Source organism: Myiozetetes cayanensis, unplaced genomic scaffold (genome assembly GCF_022539395.1).
Source record: "Myiozetetes cayanensis isolate MyiCay16 unplaced genomic scaffold, myiCay2020 scf6-25, whole genome shotgun sequence".
In the NCBI taxonomy this organism is placed as follows: Eukaryota; Metazoa; Chordata; class Aves; order Passeriformes; family Tyrannidae; genus Myiozetetes; species Myiozetetes cayanensis.
In genome coordinates, this window is record NW_026087853.1 from 37980151 (window position 1) to 38003862 (window position 23712).

The 23712-nt window shown below is 48.1% G+C and overlaps 1 protein-coding gene across 4 annotated transcripts in view; it reads right to left on the minus strand.

Moving 5' to 3' along the window:
- Positions 1-10029: 10029 nt before the first annotated feature.
- Positions 10030-23712, minus strand: part of AMBRA1 (autophagy and beclin 1 regulator 1) — a 131182-nt gene continuing 117499 nt past the window's right edge. For all 4 annotated transcript variants that reach the window (XM_050336795.1, XM_050336794.1, XM_050336796.1 and 1 more), the window contains 3 exons: positions 22618-22710; positions 20851-21044; positions 10030-11629 (listed from right to left, as the gene is read on the minus strand). In XM_050336795.1, the coding sequence (XP_050192752.1) occupies positions 11139-11629; positions 20851-21044; positions 22618-22710 (778 nt within the window). In that variant the 3' untranslated portion in view covers positions 10030-11138. The remainder of the gene's footprint in view (positions 11630-20850; positions 21045-22617; positions 22711-23712) is intronic.

Consider the following 23712-nt stretch of genomic DNA (forward strand, 5'->3'; position numbering starts at 1 on the left):
CATGTAGCCACTCACTCGAGAAGAAATTCATCCCAAATGAGGAGACAAGCCCCAGCCCCACACAGGCACTGCCCTGTCGCTTGCCAGCCTCCCCGCACTGGGGCAGTGAAGCAAGTCCGAGTCTCTCGGGGGGTTTCCCTGCAGGCCCCCAGGCTTCTCCACTGCAGGGGCAGAGAGAGGGCAGCCCTGCAGCGCAATCACTCTGCCATCAGATTTAATTCACTGAGCAGCTTGGCGGAGCCTGCCTTCTAATACACATGCAGTCTAATAAATATCTGCTTTAAATGCACTCCCTGCTTTAAAAAAGTGCATTTCCCTGGGTTTGAGGTAATTGCTGGCACTGCTGGGGGACAAAGAGCTCTATGTGTGTGTGTGTCTCACTCCAGGCAGCTCAGCTCAGATCCTCATTTGGACTTATGCTCCCCACAGACATATTTACCTTACATAGAGCCCCCACCGATGTTAATGCTACCTACGGTGTCCTTCACGGGGAAGGAAACCAGGAGGAACACAGCAAGTGTGCAAAATCCATAGCAGGTAAAAATCAGTCAGCAATTGCTTCATCAAGAAAGCGTTTAACACAGGCAGAACAAAGTAGATCCTTCCCTTCCCAAGACAGATGCTGCCCCTGCCCTGCACCTCCCTGCACCTGGCAGGGACCTGGCCCTGCCTTGGGGCTGCCTTGGGGCAGCGACAACGCTGACAGTTATTTGCCTTCATCCCATGGGCATCAAGAGTGCTGTTGGGCAGTGTCCCAGCATGCACACCTCCTGCATGTGAGGCTACCCCTCCTCTCACTCTGGCTTCTCTGTCTCTCTCCACTGAAATTTACCCTGGGAAGAAGAGCTCAACATGGGCTGGTGATGGGTACCGAGCTTTTGTGCACTGCAGGGATGAAGCCTGCTGCCACTGGCGTCTTCCACTCCTCCCAGGCTCTGTACACCCCACCCAGCCCCAGCACTCACCAAGGAGACTCCACTAGCCAAAGCCAAGCCAAAAAGCTGGCTGAAGTCTTTTGTTATGGCAAGAGGCCATTTCTCAAGGCAGAGTCAGGGATGGAGGAGACTGGAGAATGCAGGATACAAGAGCTCTGTTCTCTGATGGCCAGGCTAATAACCCTGTATTAAATTACAGGCCTGGGTTCAGTTGTGGTTGTTTTGTTTCGTTTTTTTTTTTTTTTTTTTTTCTGTAAGCTGTCTGTTTAGATTTATCAGCATAATTCCCGATACTGCCTTGTCCGACATCATTACGATAATCTCACTACTGTGTCTGCCAGGGAATTGGGAGGCGAGCAGGAGGCTGCTGCAGAACATGAGGGCAGCAGGGCCCAGGCCACCTGCAAGGCACAGCCATGGGACCACTCACCCCACAGCTGGGGACCCTGGGGAAGATGAAAGCAGGAGGTCATGAACTCCCACAATGGGACTTAAAAGTCTAAATGAGCCAGCGCACACCAAAGGAGAAGGGACTCAAGTCTCCAGCCAGGCAGGTCCCCATCCCTCCAATGATTTCACTGGGAGGAAGAGAAGCCTCAGGAGAAGGGGAGAGGACACACAGAAAAACCTGGAGGATGTGGGGAAGTTGGAAATGAGCAGCCTCTGTTTTGGCATTGATCCCTTCCCTTAATTCCCAGTGACTGCATAATTTGTTTAAATAAGGTTTTTCAGGTCAGAGAGCGCAAGAGGAAGAGGGCAGGAGGCTGCCAGCCCAGCTCTGTCCATCCATCCTTCCATGCTGCAGTCCTCTCCCCTCCACGGACGCTCCCTGGCACACGCACACACGTGTGCACACACACGCATGCACAGCCCTCATCCTCCTCTCTGCAGCCAAGCCTGCTGCTGCTCCACCCTGGCACAGGCCCCAGGCCAGCCCCAGATGGTGATTTGGCTGGCAAGCCTGGCAGGGCAGGAGGCAAAATGCTTCTTCCTGGGGACCTGGTGCTGAGACCCTCTCTTGTGGCAGAGGGGTTGCTCCAGTGCAGCGCTGCAGTTTCTCTTCCCAGCAGCTAGAGCGTGGTCTGGCTGAAAAGCTGTCTAGGATGGGGATCATGGAGCTTTGGGAATTTTGTGCATGGCATAGAGCAAAGGTGCCTGTGGGAGCCCATTAACCCACATGGAACATTCCCCTCCCCACCAGGCAGGGGCTGAGGGAGCCACGGGTGGGAGGCAGGTAATCACATCAGCAAAATAAATAAAAATCTCAGCCCAGCCTGGTGTTTTTATTAATGAAAATGAGCCTGTGATGGGAGTTAATTTCCAGCCCCTGGGTGATTCAGCTGGAGGATGGAGCTGCAGATAGGGATAAGTCTAGGCAGCCAAGCAAAGTCAGAGCCCAGCCAGATGCAGTCAGGGATCACAAGCCCCTTCCAAAGGGAGAGTGGGTACATGGTCTTGAAACCTGGAATGTGAAGAGAGGAGTTGCCAACACCTCCAGAGAGCAAGTGCTTCCAACTGCCTCGCTGGAGAGGGAGTGTTAACAGCCACTGTCGTTTAGGTGAGACCTGACTGAGGTCACTACAGAAGGGGGGGTCTTCAGACCCCATATCACAGCCCTCCTCTCGCCACGCTCTGGTACCTTTTCCAGCTGCTGATCCATGCAGCTACTTGGTTGATCCACCCTTATCCAACACCTCCAGTCTCCCTGCCTGGGTAGTTGCTCACGCCAGTGCTGCTCTCCCCCAGCTCTCAGTATGCCAGCATCCCTCAGTACTGATGGCAAGTGGAACAGCCGGCACTCCCATAACACAGCAAAAAAACAACTAGGTTCCCCTCTTGCTACGGGAAAATGGGTAAAATCTATATTCATAGATTTTCAGAGCTACCTGACTGAGAGCAACAAATTTTCTTCACAGGGGTATGTGCTCTGATGAGCACTTGGTCATGGGCCAGGAGCACATCAGCCTTGTGACCAATGATGCAGGAGGACCCTTGCAGAACACAGAGCCTGTCCAGAGAGCGCAGGACGAAGCAAAACAGTGCTTAACAAAATCCCCTCAAAGAGCTGAAGATGCCAGCAGGGAGGAACAACCCCTTGGGGCTGCAAAGGGTCGGCGCCAAACCTGCGAGGCTGCAAGTCTCACAGGGCAGCTGGTGAGACAGACCTCGTGCTCCTGCCAGGCTCAAAGGGTTTTTCCACCTGTTTCCCAAAGGACAGGACCTGTTGCACCTGCAACCATCCCTATGTCAGTAGTTGCCAACCCCTTGGGGAGACCCAACCAGCACCAGCCCACAGGTACCATAGAAAAGCCACCCCTGGTCCGTTCTCAGGCCACGTGCTGGGCCAGCCTTCCCACAGTGGGCTCCAGAGCGCAGTCCCTCCATCCATCACCTCCCCAATGGATTGAAGCAGATGTGTCACAGGCCAAAGTGTTACCACCAGCCCCGAAGCTGGGATGTTTTAAATAGCTGTGCACTGCGATACAAATTGTACTTTGATGAGGTACATTAGGCCATCTGGACGGCCTTGAATCAGGCAGCCTTGATGAAGACAGAGCAAGGGCTGCTGAGGTGGGAGGAACCTCAGCAGTTTCACGGCTGTTAGCTATTCCTTAAGCTAATATTTGTGCAGCCAGGGGGGCTGGGGCTGGCAGCACCAGGGTGGATCCAAGCAGGGTGGGTCTGCCCAAGGGCAGCACTTCAGACGGCCAGCCCCTCCCAGTGGTGTGGGCAGGATGTGGGCACTCACAGCCTGCATATGATCTTGGCCAGACAAGCTCATGAAGCTGCACCACCATGGGGTGTCCCTGGGGATGGATATGAGTCCTGGCAAGCATCCAGACCGCCCCGCTCCCATCAGTCCCATTAACTGTGTGGGAAGCAGTGCTCCTAGGAGGGAAAGCCATGCTCACTGATGAGCATAAGATAAATAACGCTCCAGAGGGGGAGAAAAAAAAGGCAGGAGATAGTTGCTAGAGAAAATCATACAGGCAGGAGTAAGAGCCAAAGGGCAGGGAAGGAAACAGAGTACATGAGCCTGGAGAAATCCAGGGGGAAGGAAATGCCCCATCCTGTTGAACCCCGCAATGAGGGACTGAGGGGAGAAAATGCAAGCCAAAACAGCATCAAGGAGGGAGCAGCACGTGGGATCTGGATGGGAATTCCACTCACTGGTGGTCTTCTGACTGCTGGTGTCCCCAAGCTGCCTCTTTTGTGGCATTTTGAAGTCCTGGGGGGGGGGGGTTATAGCAAGTTATACCCCAAGTTTGATTTCCAAAGAAACTTCTTAGGCAATGAGCTCAATCCCTCTGCAGGACAGGACCCACCAGTGTTGTGGTTCCCCCTGGGACCTCAGCCCCCTTGACTTTCGCCTGCTGCCTATGGCGTGCAGCCCTGTCTCACTGCTGCGACCTACATTCTGCCTCCCCAAACATACACTAAGGCATTGCACTTAGATGCATTAAACCCACAGAGTACTGTATAGGGCTAATTTCCGATCAGGCTGTCAAGAAGTATTATGTCAAATACCACACAGGAGCCTAAGCATATTATGCTGACACAGCTACCTTTGTCAACCAAATCTGAGATCTCATCAAAGAAACAATGCTGGGTTTAGCCATCCTCAGCGCCTCTGGAGCAAACCCATCTCCAGGCTTCTGCTGGGTCACTGCACCCTGAGCACTGCCAACCACTCAGCCTGGGGCAGCAGCTCTGTGGGGAGCAGCCCCAGCCCTGCAACCAAGAGCCAGTGGAGCTTGCATGACACTGAAATAAAGTCTTCATGGAGAAAGATCCTTACTCCCACCCTTTGAGCGAGCCACAGAACATGGAGCAGGGTGGGAAAGGCTGGGTGCAGGGCAGCATCTTGTGCTAGGTTACTGCTGCTTTGTGTGCTCAGCTCTCCTCCTCCTCCTTGACTGTGACCCAGGGCCCAAGTGCTCTCTGTGCATTAAAAAACCTTGTCCTTTTCAGTGCCACTTGCTCTTGCCTGTCACACTAGGTACCAGAGCCCTAAAGCTGCTGTTCCATGGCTGTGCTTGTCTACCCCTCAGCAATGTAGCAGGACCAGTCCCAGTTCCTCCCTAAATAATTGTTTTAATTAGCGTTAGCTTTGAGGTAGGTGACTAGCAGAGGGCTGCTGGCAGGGCTTCCATGGGAACTTCTGCAGTGGGCAGACAGATAAGTGCAACCCTCTGTAGTGCTGTAGCACTTAAATGTTTTAATATCAGCCTCCCCAGTGGCTGCCAGTAGGTCTTCATTGGTCCCTCTGAGTCTTTTCTAATTCTGCCTACAGCCAATGGGGAAAGAGTTTGTGGCACCTACCCAGGCATGGGGTGGGTGGGGTATGGCCCTGCCTGGCAGGATCGAGCAAACCCAGGGCTAATGACCCTCAGGAAAAGGGCAGAGCCACAGCCACATGGACCTGGAGAGGTTTTACAAGGACTCAGGAGCAGGAGAAAAGCTGGGCTTAGGTACCAACCAGCAAAGTGTGACAGAGCCCAGCAAAGGACTGTGGCTTTCAGCAGTGCTTGGTCAGCAGCCAGCAATCACCACTTGCTCACTGCCCCCTCCGCTGAAGTCTGCTGTGAAAACAAATACTCTTGCAGTTTCCCTGCCATGGGGTGGAGGTGCCACATGCTGTGCCAGAGGAGGGACTGGAGCCCATCTGCCAGCAGAGCCAACTCCTGATCCTATCAAGATATTACTGTATTATTGAACTGGGGATTGAGGGACAGGCTTTAATAGCTACGATGGTATCAGGGGTCCAGCACTGAACTCCAGGAAGGGCCACGTAGCTGAGCCTAAGAAACAGAAAGGACCAAGCCTAAATTACCACAAGATCTCATGTTTTTGCACAGTGTCTGCTGTTTACCCCAGCCTCTGTGAAGCTGGAGCTAGGAGGTCAAAGGGTAAAGGTGAAGGGTCAGGGAGCCTCAGGTGTTCCCTGAGCTTAGAAAGAGCAGGGACTCCAGAGCTCAACTCCACCAGCCATACTGGAGCAGGGCTGCATGCAAGGACATAAAGAGAAACCTCAGCAGCTGCCAAAATCCTCGTGCCAGTGTGGAGCTCACTGTCTGGCAAACCACAGCTGAAGCAAAGGCTCAGTGGTGTGGCAGAGTCCAGCTGCAGCTCTCCATACAAGCAGTGGTCCGGTTTCAGTAACGGCTCCTCCTGGAGACCTTGGTGTCTGGCTGCCTCTTCCAGTGGCAGCATTTGCTGCACTCACATCTCCCATTGCTCACAGCCTCCCTGTCTCACTGAGTTATTGGAGCCACTGCATGGGACCACCAGACCCTCCCATGTGGCACCACCGAGCTGGAGAAGCCTGGCTCACACCAGCGGGCAAGACTCTGGCACAGAAGATGGATGCTTGGAGGCTGAACAACAGCATATTGATTTTCAGACGAGAGGCAGAGGGGAAGCCTCACAGTGTCCTCCTCCTTGTGGCACTGGCTTCTGGCTGGAAGAGATCTGATGCCCAGGGCCAGTATACTGGGGAAGACAACTTGATCCCCACCAGCTGCTACTGGTGCCACACGCCAGCAACAACTGCTTGAAAGGCAAAACAAAGAGGAGTTGAGGGAGCTCACTGGGAACAGATGAGAGGAGCTTCTGTTCAAGATGCTGTGGGGAAACAATTCCCTGCACTCAGTGGAGTGCACAGAGCAGCTGAATGGGGCTCCCGCCCACCACCATGGAGAGAGCTGGGTAGGGATGGGAGAGGCCTCTGTGCCCGAGGATGAGGGGAGAGGGGTGCTGGCATTAATTGGCTGCCAGAGAGCAGCAGCTGGAAAAGAAAGGCTGCAGTGCCCCCCAGCCCCCTCATGTGCCAAGGGCCCCCTCCACGCAGAGGTAGCAATGGCATGACATTTACGTGCTGCACACCAAGATCCCAATTAGTGGTGGATGGCTCATATGCTGCACACTTTAATTAATTTGCCTTTTTCTGTTGGAGAATAGCTTCTCTGACAGATTGGGACTGAGCAGAGAGGGCAGCTGCTCTCTCTAGCCAGCAGCCTGAGCAGTGGCTGGAGGAACTGGCTGTGGGCCTTGGCTTTGGCATCAGTAATACTGGGAGAGAGAGACTCCCTGTGCACCCAGCTGTGACCTGGTCCCTGCCCTCTCCTTCCTGCCCAGCACAGCACCTGGTGGTCACACAGAGCACCACCGAGCTATAGGGTCACTCCTCAGCAGCCACGTGTGGGTAGAGCATTGGACTTCCAGGGGAGTCAAACAGAGGTACTGGAAATGAAGCAATAAACCAGCAAACGAGTGAGGGCAGAAAACTCAGGACTCATAGGGACAAGTATCACCACTATGCTGTACCACCTGCCAGGGCTTCAGCAACCCTCTCTGGGATCCCAGGTCTCCCTCCAGGCAGGTTGGGTCCCAGGCCCAGGGATGCTGGAGCATTCACTGGCTGCAAGCAGTGCCCATGTAGGTGAAAGATTCATACAAAAGTCCCCTTGCAGCACAGCAGCTCCAATGACGACCTCCTCCCACTGTCCCAGGTTTCTGGCACATTCTCTCTTCCTAGCTAACCTAAATATTCTTGTATGTTCAGCTGTTCCTCTCCTCTTTCAGCTCATTAGGGCTTTTAGAGAACACTGGCTCCTACTGCACCCAACCAACCCACCGTTAACCTTGTTCCATGCCAAGAAAGGGCCATTACTTTTGACTCCAATTCCCATCTCAACCAGCTTCTGTCTCCAGGAGGACTCTATCCCTCACCCTTGAGGTGTCTAAGTTTCTTTAATAGCCTCTTGTGAGGGACTTTATCAAAAGCCTTTTGAAAGCTAAATAAAATTCTCTGCACCATATTTCTCCTTTCCCCAGGATTTTGTTAGCACATTTAAAGGCTCCTGACAGGCTACGGCTGAGAAAAGCTTTCGGTTTTTAAGATTATTTCCTGCTCCTACGCAGTAAAGCTCTCATTTTGCCTCCTAAATTGGGCCAGCAAGTATGCACAGCTCTGATTTGGTTTCCTCAAGCAGCTCTTGTTGAATTTCCATGTTGCTTTTGGCACAGCATTTGCCTCAGCACTGTGTTGTCACACTGCAGTGAGCAGGTGAGTTGTAAGGCTTGGGGAAGGAGCCTTGTGCTTTTGCTGCACTGTCCTGGGCGTGGTCAATCCCACCACCTCCCGATCTGTGCAGGGCTCCAGGCCTCAAGTCATCACGCAGATTCAGGGGTGTTGCTAAAGAGTACAGTCAGATCAGCCCTGCCTGAAACAACAGAGGAAGACTGCTGGGCTGGAGCAGGGTAGTCCTGCAGAGAAAGATTTTTGTTCCCCAAGAGGCATGGAAGGCATAAGAAATAAACTGCATTAGGGGTGGAGGGTGTGTGCACACATTGCATAAGTGGGCTCAAGTTTCTCTCTTTTCCCCCACTCTTCCCACCCATCCACCTCCCGCTGTTAGGTCTCAGGCAGGGACAAACTGAGCTTGCCAGATTCTAGGCCTGAAACTCAAAAGAAAAGCAGTGTTCTCTATATGTAGAAGCCCACCACCACTGAGAGCACCTGCTTGGTTCTGTAGCCACAGCAGATCATCTACAAATCATGCCCAAGGCAGTATCTGAAGATTAAGCCTCCCCGCACCCACCCTGCCCACTGCTCCTGCTTAATGCCTGTAGGAACACAGGCTGCAGCCGTTACCAGCCTTTGGCCAAGAGCTACAAAGCGAGTTAGGAGAAATTACAAAGCTACCTGCTCTCACCAGGAAGTCTCTCCTGTAAGTCTTGAACAGAAAACTGCTTTGGAGCTTCAGAGACGTCCTGAGTCAATGCAAAGACAGTGACTGCAGTTTGCTCCTGCTCCCACTGGAGCTCACTACCTGTTCTGCCGCTGTCTCCAATGGGGGCAGGTCTGGACCAAGGAGAAGTCCTCAGCAGAGCAGGCTTCAGGCCTCTGCATAGCAGCACAGCCAGAGCACCCAGCAACGGTGCACACCAGGCCTTTGAAAGTCTGCCAACACAGAGTGAGATAGCCCAGAAGACATTTCTCCAACCAAGATGGAAATTTTTCTGTAGGTAGCTTGGCTCTGGAAATGGACATCTATGAATGCTCTGCAACCCACCTACCAAGAATGGGCCTCAAGACTCTTCCAGGAATCATGTAGGGAGAGGGAAGAAGAGTTGTCAACTGAGCTGGAGCACTTTTTTTTCCAGGGTCTGTTTTAGTTTGTTTTTAAGCAGAGCAGTAAACAGCTCTGTCTAAACCTGCACTGCCCTGTCTGCCCAAGTTCTCAGCTGAGACGTAGCCCTTCTGGCTCCCAACTGCCAGCACATCCTCAGGCCGCTCCATACTAAGGCAATACAGGGATGCATGAAACCTTCCTTGCCACACAAGGGAATCCCATTTTTCAGGCTGCTCCCCTGTCAGATCAGGGATGTGGTTGGCTCAGGGCAGGTTTTAGAGCCTCATTAACACTCCGCAATGAGGCCTGGCAGCAGCTGATTTGATTTAAGGTTCATTTCCAGGCTGTGATTTAAGAGAAGATTTGCTTAATGTTCTCTAGCAGACTCTTCTGACTGGGAGCTTGAGTGCTGCCTAATGATAGCCTTATTTATTATAATGTCTTAGCAGCACAGAATCTAGAGGAGCTGGGCAGGAGCACAGCAGCTGCTGGCAGGTGCTCAGGCAGCAGTGGAAACATCTCTCACCACAGAGTGGTAACAGTGGGGTGTGCGTTCCTTTAACCAGAACAGCCACACGCTGCACCCCTTTTCTGCTTCAAGAGGCCAGCAAGACAGACCACTCTTTGCTTGCCCAAGGTAGGGCTGCATCTCTACATATCTTTTTAAGCTGGATAGGTGAAACACTCCTTTCTCCCTACGTGAACCATGGGAATTGGAGATGTGCCTACTCATCTGCAAACTAGTTAAAAGGTGACTGACAAGCAAGACTCCCAATGCTCCTCCCTGTTTCCCAGTTTTGGGCTTTCAACTCACAGGCTGAGTCTGCTTTCCTCCTGGGAAAGGGTGGTCATCATCTGACATTTTTAAGCTAGCTTGAGCTTCTGAGCTGGGTGTATCTATCCCCAAGGCCAAACACAGAGACAACCATCACACAAATGAAGACAGGAGGTCAAGCAAGGGTTTGTCATATTTTAATGACATTGATCTTTGGTGTTTCCCTCGTTAGCACTCACACTCTCCCTGTCCTTCCTCCACAAGCCTGCTAGGGATGGAGAGTTACAAACGAAAAGGAAAATCACATTTGAGACTAAAAACAAAATATCAGAGCCTTGACTTCTCCACTAGAAACTACATGTACAAGGTCAAGATTTCACATGCAACACCTTACATCACAGACCGATACCTCACACCCTGGCCTGGAGCTGAAAGACATTTCCTGCACCCTCCCAGGCAGGTTCAGCTCAGTCCTGGCACCATGAAACCACTGGGGTGGCTCATTCACGTTAATATTGGCACAGCTTAGAACATCCTTGTGTGAACTGTATCCTGACTAGAGAGTAGTAGCCTCTGTCCCTCTACCCATCTATACAGCAGCTCTGCTTAGTTTCCTGCCAAGTACTAAACTAGCTCTCTAAAAAGGAAAGGTCCCCTCCTGTGAGCATATCATGAGCCATGCATGTTTTGGCAAAGCCCAGTTCTTCCCAGAAAAGACCACAGCATAGGCAGGACTGGTCTCAGAACACCACACCCTGGTGGGGGGAGCAGTGCTGTGCTATGGAGAGGGACTGTGGCTTGGAAGACTCCTCCACTCCAGCAACAGAGCTGGAGCATCACACCTGGGTTTGCCCAGTACTGCCTGTCTCCAGAAGGATGCTGCAGGCCCCCTTCCCTTTCTTCACTCTACTGATCAGTTCCTTGGGCATAAAAGGGCTGGAAACAGGAAAGGAAAGAAGCTTTACAAAGGATGACACACCAAACTGGAGGGTTAGGGCTGAACTCAGAGGATGCCACTGGGCTTCAAGATTTGCATGATGTGCAGACAGTGTGGTTTGTATTCCTGCTAACTCTTCAGCAGTGGGAATGTTGGAAGTTAAGTATGCTTTTTTGCCCACGGCTTCCCTTGTAGTTCTTATCCCTTTCCCCCCAACCCAGGATAGAGAAGCCCTCTGAACCACCAGCATCCTGTCAGAGCCACACGTCCCTAGTCTTCCAACTCCTGGCCAGCTGTGAGGTACAGGTCTCTGCTGAGCAGTACAAGGGTAGCACCAACACACAACTCAATCTCTACCTGTTCCGCGACTCCCCACTGGTGCTGTCATTACTATAGAAGTTGGTACTGTCAGGAAGATGGTTATTATTAGTTAGGTCACTGTATTCAATTGGTCCCTCGGTGTCCATGGAGGACTGGGCCTGCTCTGGCAGGTCCAGATCTCCAGCGCTTTGTCCTTCACTCGTGCTAGGGGCTGTCCGCAGGCTCAGGCCTTGCTCCGGCAGCTGCACAGACTCTGACAGGATCCGTCCCTCCAGCTCTGTGGCCAGCTGCTGTGAGGTGGACTGCTGTGCTGATGTGCCCTCAGCTCCAGTGGACTCGGCACCAGTCTGAGAGCTGCGGTGGATCCGGTGGCTCACAATGATGTTGTTGCCAAAGCCGCCCATGGATGCCATGGTGGTACTCTGCTCCCGCTGAACCACGGCAGTCATGCCACCTTCTGCCATCAGCCTTTGAATCCTACTCAGGGCATCCTCCCCACTGGCTCCATATTCTGGACCTTCCCCTGCAAAAGAAAGCAGAAGTAATTGTGGTGCACAAGACAAAATACAACACAAAGAGAAAGTGTGCTGGGTAAATGCATCATCCAGAGTGCACATGACTGGACAGAAGATGGGTTTTATTCCAGAGGGAACCCAATATTTTATTTCCTTAACTTTTGGTTAAGTGCCAAACAAAGGCACCAGATTCTGACAAGAAAATCTCAGCCACTCCCACAGATATTCCTCACAGACTTACATGTCCAAACCTTGGAGAAGCAACTCTTATCTAACTGTAAAGGTAGGGGAAAAAAGTGTAGTTAAAGAGGCAGGATGTTTTATCACAGCTGTAGAGACAATCCTGCCAGTCCCATGGGGACAGGAAGAAAAACCTCAGTTTGCATGGCAACAAACCAAACATTTCACCATGGTGTTAAAGAAACCTGTGGCCTTTTGCTACTTCACTTGTTTGAGGAGAGCCCAGGCAGATCACTTGATGGCCATGTCCCCAGTGTCAGTCACGGAAGACAAAAGCAGCTGGCCAAGAGCAGACAGCAACTACAGAACACAGTCTGTGCTTTCACACCATCTATGACGAAGGAAAGATCAAATGTGCATGCTCCTGCTCTCCTGACTGGTATCTTTTGAGGAACGCAAAAAAAATCTCAAGGCCTACAGTCTTTGTCTGCTGAGACTTCCCTTCATAGTCAGGCTGTATTAAGCTCTGAGAGAACCATTCTCAGATACCTTTGTTGCTCAAGATTACTTTTGAAGAAAAAAATCTCACAAAAAAAATAGTCCATATAGGAGACTGAATCCCCACGACAGGGAAGTTCGTCCCAGTTCTGTTTACCAACATCCTTCTTTTGCTACAAACCCTACCCAGAGAATTTGGGGAACAGAGTCTGTAATCATAAACTGCTAGAAACATTTCACAGTGGGATCCTGCTGGTTCTTATTAAAGAAATAAATCTCAGTCCCACCTCCATGAAGCTATCACAGTGCTGATTAGAAGAGAAAGCCATGAGCTCTCTTGGCACCAAGGAAATGAACACAAATGTCAACAAGGCTAGGTGCAGGGAGGAGTTAAAACATAACAAAATGCCACACTGACTAGGAAAAGAAAAACACTTGGGGTTGTGGAGTTTAATACCTTTATCAATGATTTGGACGAGGGGATCAAGTGCACCCTCAGTAAATTCACAGATGACACTAAATTGTGTGGGAGTGGGGATCTGCTGGAGGGTAGGAATGCTCTACAGAGGGATCTGGACAGGCTGGATTGATGGGCTGAGGCCAGCAGTATGAGGTTACACAAGACCATGTCCTGGGTCCTGCATTTGGGTCACAACAACCTCAGGCAGCGCTACGGGCAGAGAGAAGCGTGGCTGCAAAGCTGTCTGGTGGAAAAGGATATTGGGGGTGCTGGTCAACAGCAGTTGTACATGGGCCAGCAGTGTGCCCAGGTGGTCAAGAAGGCAATGGCATCCTGGCTTGTGTCAGAAATAGTGTGGCCAGCAGGGCCAGGGCAGCGATTGTCCCTCTGTACTCAGTACTGGTGAAGTCACACCTGGAATCTTGTGCTCAGTTTTGGGCTCCTCACTACAAAAAGAACATTGAGGTGCTGGAGCATGTCCAGAGAAGGGCAATAGAGCTGGTGAAGGGCCTGGAGCACAAGTCGTATGAGGAGTGGCTGAGGGAGCTGGGGGTGTTTATCCTGGAGAAAAGGAGGCTGACACTCTCTACAACTACCTGAAAGGAGGTTGTAGTCAGTGGGGGTCAGCCTCTTCTACCAGGCAACTAGCAACAGGACAAGATAAAATGGCTTCAAGGTGGGCTAGGGGAGGTTCAGGTTGGACATCAGGAAGAATTTTTTCACTGAAAGGGTGGTTAAGTATTGGACTGTTCAGGGAAGTGGTGGAGTCACCATCCCTGGAACTGTTCAATAAATGACTGGACGTGGCACTTAGTACTATGGTTTAGTTACATGATGGTGTTCAGTCAAAGGTTGGACTCGATCTTAGAGGTCTTTTCCAACCTAAATGATTCTATGATCAGTTATCCAACATGAGAGCTAGGGTATTCAGCACAGATCTACACGTGCCACTGTAGAGATGTGCAATCAGTCAATGACAGCTTATTCCCTTTCCTCATGGGCTCAGTGGAACTTGCATCAAGGACCACCAGCTTCCCCCATCACAGGATACAATTTATTTCATCCTCAAGTAAGTCTGCTGACATGCTCCCCTGTTGCAGAAATATTATGGACATTAAAGGCAAATTTAATCCTCTCTAATAGAATAAGTCTCTTTCTGCTAGAAAGTTAGTAAACCTGTACACAGGTTTACACCTGTAACCACATGAGAATCTGTTAGCAGAGCCTTAGAGGAGTGAGCAAGAATACCCCCTGGACAGAGCCTGACCCACAACTCTAGCAGAGAAATCCTGTTCAGCACGTGGTTGATGAACTAGGATGTGGTTGATGCATGAACTAGGAACTCGGCTGACCAGTACGGAGACTGAGAACAGAGGCAGCTATTAGACTGGAAACTTCAGTGTGAAAAACATGCATGCCAGGGGATATTGAAGCATTAATCATGAGCAGAACTAAGTGGAAGGTTTGAGAAGCATGGTTTTGGATTTAGTAATCACTTCCTTCTGAGGGCATAGTTGTAAGCACTTCATTACCAGCCATGTGGCCAGACCAGATAGGAAGCTTAAGAAAGTGAAAATTTGCAACCTGGCCTAGAGACATGCCAGCCAGTCCTATCTACTACACAAGTCCTGAAAAGGTAGGTACTGTGCTCTTGACAAATCACTTACTATAAACTAGCCCAATACAGGAGCACTGGAACAGTAAATCAGAAGAGATTCCCAGCCAGCCAATGCTCCTCAGCATTATAAACATGTGCTTCACCAGAGCAGTCCACCCAGGCAGTGCTCACCGCAGCACCTCTTGCTTTTCCCTGCCCCTGAATTACCATGTGCCATGCCTGAATTTCTGATTGAGGCAGGTGCTTATTCAGAAAACAGGCAAGGGCTGATGTCACAGCAGAAATCAGCGAATCAGCAAGTCATGAGCCTGCAGCTTACCAACACAGAGATAGAGCAATGTTGGAAATTCCAGACAGACAGCCCATCAAGGGCCAGAAGAGCCTCACCATTCAAGCAGCCAACAAGCATGTCTGCTTTGGGGATTAGCCTCCCCTTTCCCTCTCTGAGATTTTCGACAATGACTTTGGCCGACTAGTTCAGAGCAAAGCTTCCTGCGCAATTTGCCTCGAGCTGAGCTACAGCACAGATCACACACAGCCCGTTCCTACTGCCTGGTGACTCCCACACACATTTTTTCACCAGGCTGCCAATGCAGATTACATTAGTACTCAGCTCAAGTGAAATAAGCTGACTTCCATTTGGTGAAGGTTCAGGGTGTGCACACAGGCACTTACCCAAAACAGCAGAAATGCTGTAAACCCCACATCTCAGATTGCTATAAGTTTCAACTTGCTACAGCTGCCTGCTGAACATTCCCTGCACTGCCCGTTGAACAAGAACAGGACAGAGAGAAATCCCACACTTGTGACACTCCAAAAAGTTTAGGCCTATCCAGAGGATGAACTCAAACTAGTGCGGGAGTAGGACAAGTGACAGGACATCTAATTCTCCATACAGACAAGGCAATTTCTCTTCTCTCATTTTATGTTCAAAACTATGTTCTGGTGTCCCAGACTTCGTAAAATCTTTTATCTCAGGCTCTCATTCTTCTAAGCCCACCTTCTAGGGTCAGAAAAATAGAGGAACCTCATAGAGCACTACAGACAAAATCTAGAAAACTGAACTAACCACCTATAGGTACAGTGTGTGAAATACCACTGTAAGCACAACGCCTGCAGAATAACAATTCATCCTCCACACAGGCTGTTCCTGTAGCAAACTCCATCACAGAGCAAGAAGCAATCTCGGACAGAGTGTCAACCATTTACTGCATAGGGTGCAGTACCTGACAGGACATCACCACCCATGGTTTCCTTCTTCAATACAAGCATCAGTGTTGTGTCCACAGTGCTGTGCTCCTACAAACATTTTCTACTGTAATCAAAGTGACCTTTCCAGATGTCCAAAACCCCATCTATTCCAAACACAGAACATTACTCTTGAGAACAATTATCCCAAAAACTAGGGAATTTTTGTCAAGGTAGCTGACTGGCTCAAACATTTAACAAAATATTCCCTTAGCTAATGCATCTGTTTTTGGAAGTCCTCTGCCACGCTACTCCAGCAAGACAACAATTTGATATAGAAGACTACAAAGGTAAAATATCTGGCAAACTTTCGATGGAGCTGGGCAAAAGGCAGGAGTATTTCCACTTCTAAGTGAAGTGGTCTCTGAAGTACTTACAGAGAGTACAACTTGTTTATCTCTGGGCACGGATGGCACACACCTGATAAAAAGCAAAGTCTACAGAAGCAAGGGTGAGATCACACTCCCCTGTGGCTGTGCAACATACTGACATAGCTCTTGAATTTTTTTTCCATTTTCAACTTTACTCTTTCTAAAACCAGCAACAGTTAGCAGCCGTGTTTGCAAACAAAGCTTTAAAATTAGAACTAACAGTAAAGACTGCAGAGATATCTAAATCTTCAGAGAAAATGGAATAATAGCTCTGAGGTGTGAGCTGACCCACTAATTCATATGCTCAAAGATAAAAATATCAGCATTTTTAAATTAATTCACTCCTTGCATAAGAATAGAAAGGGGAGGGACACAGAACAGCATAACCAACTACGAATAATCATATCTCTCTTAATGCCACAAGAAATACTACCAGTTACTTTTCTGCCCAATCAAGCCCAGTAGCACGTTGACGCTTCCTTTCTGAGGTAGTTAATCCAAACAGCTCCACAGAACTCACAAAAGACACAACTGCTTTGACTTGTAACAAATTTTGCAGCAGTATCTCACCTTGGCGATTCATATGAGTGAAACTTACTTTTGTAATGAGAGTTTAAAAGTAGCCCACATAATTTGATCCCAAGAGAGGCAAGTACTTTGAGTAGATCACACTGTGAAGGCTTGCACAGTACATGCTTTCAGAAACTGATTCTATTTTTTAGGTACTGCTTTTCTGAAGGTTTTAGAGAGAAACCAAAATTTGCAGTTTTACAGGACGTGACGCACATTTTACAGATGGACAGGCAGATGAAAGGCTAAGGGATCTACCCACGTTTCTACTTGGAGAACGTGAGGCAGATTTGGAATCTGATCCCTGGTGTCCCGGTTCCCATTTCCATATTAATTGTACGGAAGTCACATCACATCTGACAGCAGCATTGCAAGAACGTGTTCAGCTAACATAAAACAACACGTTTCTTGTCAGCATTCATGAGGCTCGGCTGGGGACAGAGTACTCCTGCCCAAGCAGCCCCTTGACACATGTTCTTAATGTCTCAGATTTAAAAAGTTACATCACATGCAGGCACATTGACTGCTTCTAAGTGCTCCTTAGGCATCCTCAGGATGCTTTGCTTGTATCAGGGGAGTTTCACTTGCATGTGCTGTCTTTTCATTACCAATACTTTGAACAGATTGAATGCCACAAACCGAAGCCTTCAGTTTACAACCCTCTTCCCTCTCAGACAGTATCTCCTGCGACCTCTGAAAATAGTTGGACATAATGGAAATTTCTCTTGGCTGGTGCTAACCCTTCAATCAAACAGGTCAAAAACTGTATATACACTGCTCCCCCAAAGACAGGCAAAGTAGCAATCGACTGACAGCAAGTATTCTGATGGCTACAATGTCAGCAGTTCATAACGCGTGCAAATGATAGGAAACAAGATCACAATTGCCTTTCACTTTTTTTTTTTTTTTTTTTTTTTTTTTTTGCGTGGGGATTTGGGTTTTTTTTAACAACTGGATTACCTGAAGGATGTATTGATATACTGTCAATGGCCAGGCACAGCATGGATGCACTATCATCAAGTGTCATGCAGCTCTGCAAAGATTCCTTTCCTCTAGCCTGCAGCACCTTTTGCAAAACTGCAGTCCCTGACAGTTTGTGCCAGCAGTCTGAACAAATGACAGCCACAGACTGACCCAGTCTGGACTGGGAAATACAATTTCTAAAGGTTAAAGCTTTGGGCCACGAATTCTCATCGGGAATCTTGTTTTGTTTTTAAGCAAGATTCAGTTTGCAAGTTGAACACAGATCCCCCTTCCATCATGCCTCTATTTGCAAGGAAAAGCACAGGATAACTCCCAGCAGATTGTTTCTAATTAAAAGTGACTAAAAGTTACAACTCTATCAGTATTTCTACTATGTCTGTCAGCTTATAAAAAATAGGAGACAGTTGAAACACTGTTTTAAGCATATCTTGGTACCTCTCCTAGTTTTCTCTCAACTCCAACTACCTTTAGTTTATACATGGAGCAGAGTTCACAAGTTCATTATCAACTGCTGCAAAACAGAAAGATACAGACATTCGTGGGATTCACTTCTAATAAAGTCATCACATACTCATTCCTCATACCTCTAAAGGAGGCAGAAAGATAATCAGAGCAGCAAAGTCCCCGCAGAGCTTTGCATGAGAAAAGGAAACTATTTATACCCGCACAGAGCTTAATTAGATTCCTGATGCAATTCTGCATACTTTTTTTTTTTTTTTTTTTTTTAATACAGTAAGCACATATCTGCAAGAAATGCCCTAAGCCAGAATTCCCCACAACAGTGGGACTGACAGGACATAGGACAGGAAACCATTCTCAGGGTAGCACTTGCCTTTCTTTTTTCCTTTTCTTCTTTTTTAACATACAAGGGTTTTGGTTTTTTTTTGGTTGGTTTAGGGGTTTTTTTCCCCTCATAATCAGATGATAACTAAACCACTTTTCTTTACATTACTCAGAATCGCACTTGATTTATCCCTTGGACTGCTGATAATACTGCTAAGCCTTTATGTAGTGATTTACATCTTCAAAGCCCCATACAAAACACTAATTAATCTTCACAGGTCCCCGGTGTACTGTACTATGGGAAGATTTATTCCCATTTGGTAGATGATTAATAATTTTAACTACACCCTAGTGGTAGCATTTCTTCATTTCCCCACCCCCCACTCCCCTTCCCCTTTTGGCCCCTGACATCTGCATCGTGCTATTAGGAAACACAATTACATTTTCAACAGGCAGAGAGTTATGGTAGGTACAGTGGGCAAATTAGCCATCAGAAAAGCAGCATGGCATCTAATCTTCCCTGCTGGAACACACTGGACATGCATCACAAGAGTTCATGGTGCTGGAAAAGCAGCAGTGCGAAGAGGTTCAAGAGTAATGTGAAGCAAAAAGACTCAGATGAACCAGATCAGTGCTGCTGCAAGTACCTGGCTAACTGCTTGAAGTGTTGGTAGCAGCAGCTGAAAATTTGTCTTTCTGCTTCATGACGGGTCCTTTTACTATTCTTCTATTATGGATTACAGTTGGGTTTTTTTGATCCTACGCGCTCCTGATTGTTAATGTCTTCAGAGCTCCCTGTTTCAAGTTGAACTTGAGCCCTTATACAGGAATTTACACTGAGGATGCAAATGGCACGGGAACTGATCAACCATAGGGTAAAACCTCTCAACTCATCTCCAGTGCACGTGTTTAAACTGGAATAACGCCTTTGTTCTAAAGGTCCTTATGTAGCTGACAGGAGTGTGACAATCCCACTTGCAAGGGGACATGCAGTAAGTCAACATCTGAACTCACCAATCTTCTTCCAAGCAAGAATGGGAGAAGAAGAAATATATCTGTCCTAGGCTTGTTATCTACACTCTTCCAAATGCTTCATGTTTTGCTTCTTTGTAGAGATACCCCACTCAAGGCAGTGGTAAAGGACAATCCTTTCCCCATCTCATTACCAGTCTAGTTATAACCCATGTCCTAGATCTGAAAATTGAAAGGTTAATTATAAAGAACAAGTTAATGGAACCTTCAGATGATTACAGAACAGCAGCAGAGAAAAGCAGCACTGGAGAACTCTCCTAGTTTAACAGAGCAGAGAAAGACTCCCAAAGCCTGCAGCATCAGCCATCATGGCCTCGATGCAAGAAGGTCCCCCACTGTACCTTGTTTTCAGTCTGTGGACCACATTCAGTGGAAGAACCAGTTCCCATGAGATCAGCATTTGTCCAGACAGCCTGTGTTCCAGACATTTACACGCCCTCAGCTGTACTAAGCTTCCAGAGAGGTTAATCTCAGCTCTGCTGAGATAAGCAGACAGAAACCCCAGAGGCCAAGAATTTCCCACTTAACTTTGAACAGAAGAGTTCAGGGAAACACAAAGCCTTATCATACATGCTGAATACTGCAGAGCAGTAACTGTGGAAGAATCACATACCAAAAAGTATCTTTCAGAGCGACAGAGAACAAACAAGCATACAGGTCCAAACAAGCATGTCATGGGCTGCTTCCCAAAGCCAAGTGAGTTCAACATGAACCAACAACTTCAAAAATGACTCCTCAATTTTCTCTTGTCTTTCCTATGTACATACTGCCCAACTCCTCCCTAGCCAAGCCTTCAGAGTTGGATTCAAGTACAATGCTACAGTATTAAGATAAGAAGCCTAGACAAAATCAACATGTTTTCAGCAGACTAGTGACTTTTATCATTATATAGGAATTGCACAGCTTCCAGCTCTTTACATATTAGGAAGTTTTCCTGGACTGCAAACCAGTAGAGACAGTTTTGAATAGCTGAGCTGGACACCCATCACATACTTCATCAATCAGACTAAATAGAATACTCACAGCTGCTTTATGAGAAGTGATTTACAGTAATTTATTTTGTATCCAAATGCTGAGCTTGTGAAGGCTGCACACGTTTTGTAGAAGTTGAAGAACCAAGCTAAACTCTAACACAGAGGCAGAAAGGATAACTCTCAACAGCTTGCAGCCTTACTGATGGTTAAGAGTTCAGAAGATGTGTGAGGGGTGATGGTAGTACAGTTAACTCTACAAAGACCCAGTGATCTGAAGAAGAGTTAATTTTGCCTCCTCAAAGCAGGTGCAAAAGATAGCTTCTCTATTCATCCGGTCAGAGATTCACTCTCCTGATTACCTTGGCCTGGTTACAGGCAAATTAGGCTGGAGAAATCTTTGCCGAAGAGATAAAAGGAGTGTCAAAATGCATTGACAGCATGTGGAACCTATGCGGAAACTCCTAACTCACCAGGTAAGCCATGCCAGATAAATCATTGATTGATCTCCTACCTTCCCCAGTCCCTGCAGAGGCAGATTCCTGCTCCTGTACCTCCCTCTCTGTCTGAGTCTCAGCATTCTGCAGCTGAGGCGCCAAGGTCTGGGTACCCTGCGAAGTCACAGAGGTGGGGGGATTTCGGGGTTGCAGGCCTATGGCATTCATCAGGCCCATGTCCCTGTCTGTCCTCCATGTGGCTCTGCTGGTTCTGAAAAGAGAGAAAAACAAATAAGACTGAGAGCATTAGAGGCAACATGCCCCAGCAAGATTGAAACATCCACGTGAAGCTCTTCTTGCTTCCGCTCCAACCAGGCATCTGCTAGCCACTAGGCAGATGGGGATGGAGGGAATTGTGATCTGCACCTATTTACACAGGCACAGATACCCCTCTCCAGTCTCAGCAGCTGGTCTCTTGAGTTTTAAGCAAACAGAGTCTTAGAGTCCACTCACCCATCCACAGAAGCAGTGTGTCTTACAGGCACAGAGAGATATCCCTGCAGCGTCATTAAGCCTGCAGAACACTTGTACTGCATTGGGTAGGCAATGCAGTGTGCAGTGCAGAAGCACAAACACATACAAAACCTCCTGCACGTCGGCAGGGCAGTTTCAACTCCCATAGAGTTAGCCTGTATACTTTCCCTCCTCTGGACTTCCTAGTTTGTCAGCATCACACAGAAATGTGCTCCAGCAGGCAGTTCTGCCCATTCCAGTCAGACAAGAGAAACCCTGTGTTCTCAAAAGCAAACAACAGGAATCACCTCAAGGCTCATTAGCTTCTCAGAATCGAACAGCTGAAGTGTACAAAGCTACAGCTGAATCTTGAAAATGCTGGACGCTCTTTTCAAAACTGACCTCTGCCTGAAAGTGCTGGGAATAGTAAAGAGACTCTAGGAAAGATTGCCTCATTACCAACCTTTAAAGCCATAAGGCTTTGAAACCTGTCACACTTTTCTAGCTCTCTCTTTGAGCTAGTTCATTCTGGACCAGTATTTCTGCCTTCAAGCTGCCCATTATGCAGGATTGATTATGCACTGTCAGGAATGTAAGCAGTGGCAATATCCACTCACATGGTAAAGTAAAGAATCTCTACTGCTTATTTTTCACCCTCAATTGGATCAAGACTTGCATAGACATTGCCCTGTACTCCAGCTCGTAACTTCCTTTGGATCCTGGAGATCACAATTCAGAAACACAGCTATCACCCTCTTGCTGAGAACAGTTGGAGAAGTACTTGTCAGCAGAGCAAGAAGCAAGGGACTGCAGCATCGCCCTTGTGTGTAGAATAACTAATTCTGCATCACTGGACAGACTGGATGAAATGGCCAATGGGGCTGTCAAGGGATTTAGCTTTATTTTTGGAGTTTATTGCCAAGAAACAACTGTCCCATGAACAGAAATTAAAGGGATGAAAATCTGTCATGAGGTCCACCCAACACATTTGCCCTTAACTCTGTGACCTGCCCTGTTCTTCAGCTATCCTCCAAAGGCCATTTGCTTTGCACAGTGTTTTCGGTGCATCAAGCCCCACATGTTCCTCCCACAGCTTACTCATGGATGTTACTCTGGCCATGAATGACACATGTACTTTACTATCACTGGTACTTTTGCGCACTGAATGTCACTTGCTGGAAGAAGGCTAGGAGACCCAACCAGACAATGTCAAAGGGGGAGAAAATTGCATATTTAAAGCTGCCAGTGGTAAGGGAACAAAGAAGTGGTGCTGACAGATGTAACAAAAACAGCAGAAAGGGTCAGATCTAACTCACACCCCGGAGACTCACCCAGGCCGCTCAATGCTCCTGCTGCTGGAATGCGCAGCAAAGATGTTCTCATTCAGCTGGTCCCAGTGGTACTCAACTCCAGAGTTTAAGGCCCTTGAAACACCAAAGAAGGAAAAAACATTAGCATGACAGAACACTATTCCAGCCAGCAGACATTACATGAAGTGTTGATTCCTGCCCTACAGAAACTGCAGATCTAGCTCAGTTCACATTTTCATTAAAAGGGCTTATCACCATAAACCACCTTGCAAACGTGGAGCAAAGTACGACCAGATTGCTCTGGAGTATTCCATTCATCTCAATTCAGTATTAGCACCAAGACACAGCAACAGGAGCAGAGAGATTTTCAGGAACTGAACACATACAACTGTCTGTATAGAATCAGGGTACCCTAACTCCAAGTGACTACACAAAGAATTGGAATAGAAAGGCCAATTCTCCCTGTGATGCCTGCAAGCATTTCCTGCACTAGGTAGTGCTCAGTAAGACATTGCTCTTATTCCACATTTAGTTTCTTTGCAAATGGTCCTCATTCTACCTATAAATAAATCTCTATACAGCCAGCTCAGTGACAGCCACTGTGAAGCAAGGACAGATGTAGAGGATATTTTAACAAGTTTCCACAAAAGAGTTTGTACTGTATCAACAACATGTGTATCTGAAAAGTACAAGCTTAAATTTCACAGTTAATGCTACTAAGTATAATAGAACAGCCAATGCTCTGGCAACTTTTCACAGCATATTTCCCAAAAGATACACCAAGCCAGGGCTGATTAATCACAGGAACATACAGGGTTAGCAATAATTTCTGAGGACTACAGGCAATTACGGAAACTAAACCACTCACTGTGCAGTCTAAGGTAGCATGGAGATCTTCCACCTACTGCTGTGTCCCACCTCCAGAAGAACTATGGGCTGCATTACTATGGAAGACACCTTCTGCCCAGTGTTTTGCCACACCATGCTGACATTGTGTATAAGCTGGCCTGGGAGTTTCAAATGGTGCTGGGTACCACCACACAGCTGCTGGACTGCAGACACCTGATGGTGCTGGGTGCAGAGTTAGCAGTGCTGTGCAGTGGTCACAACAAGACA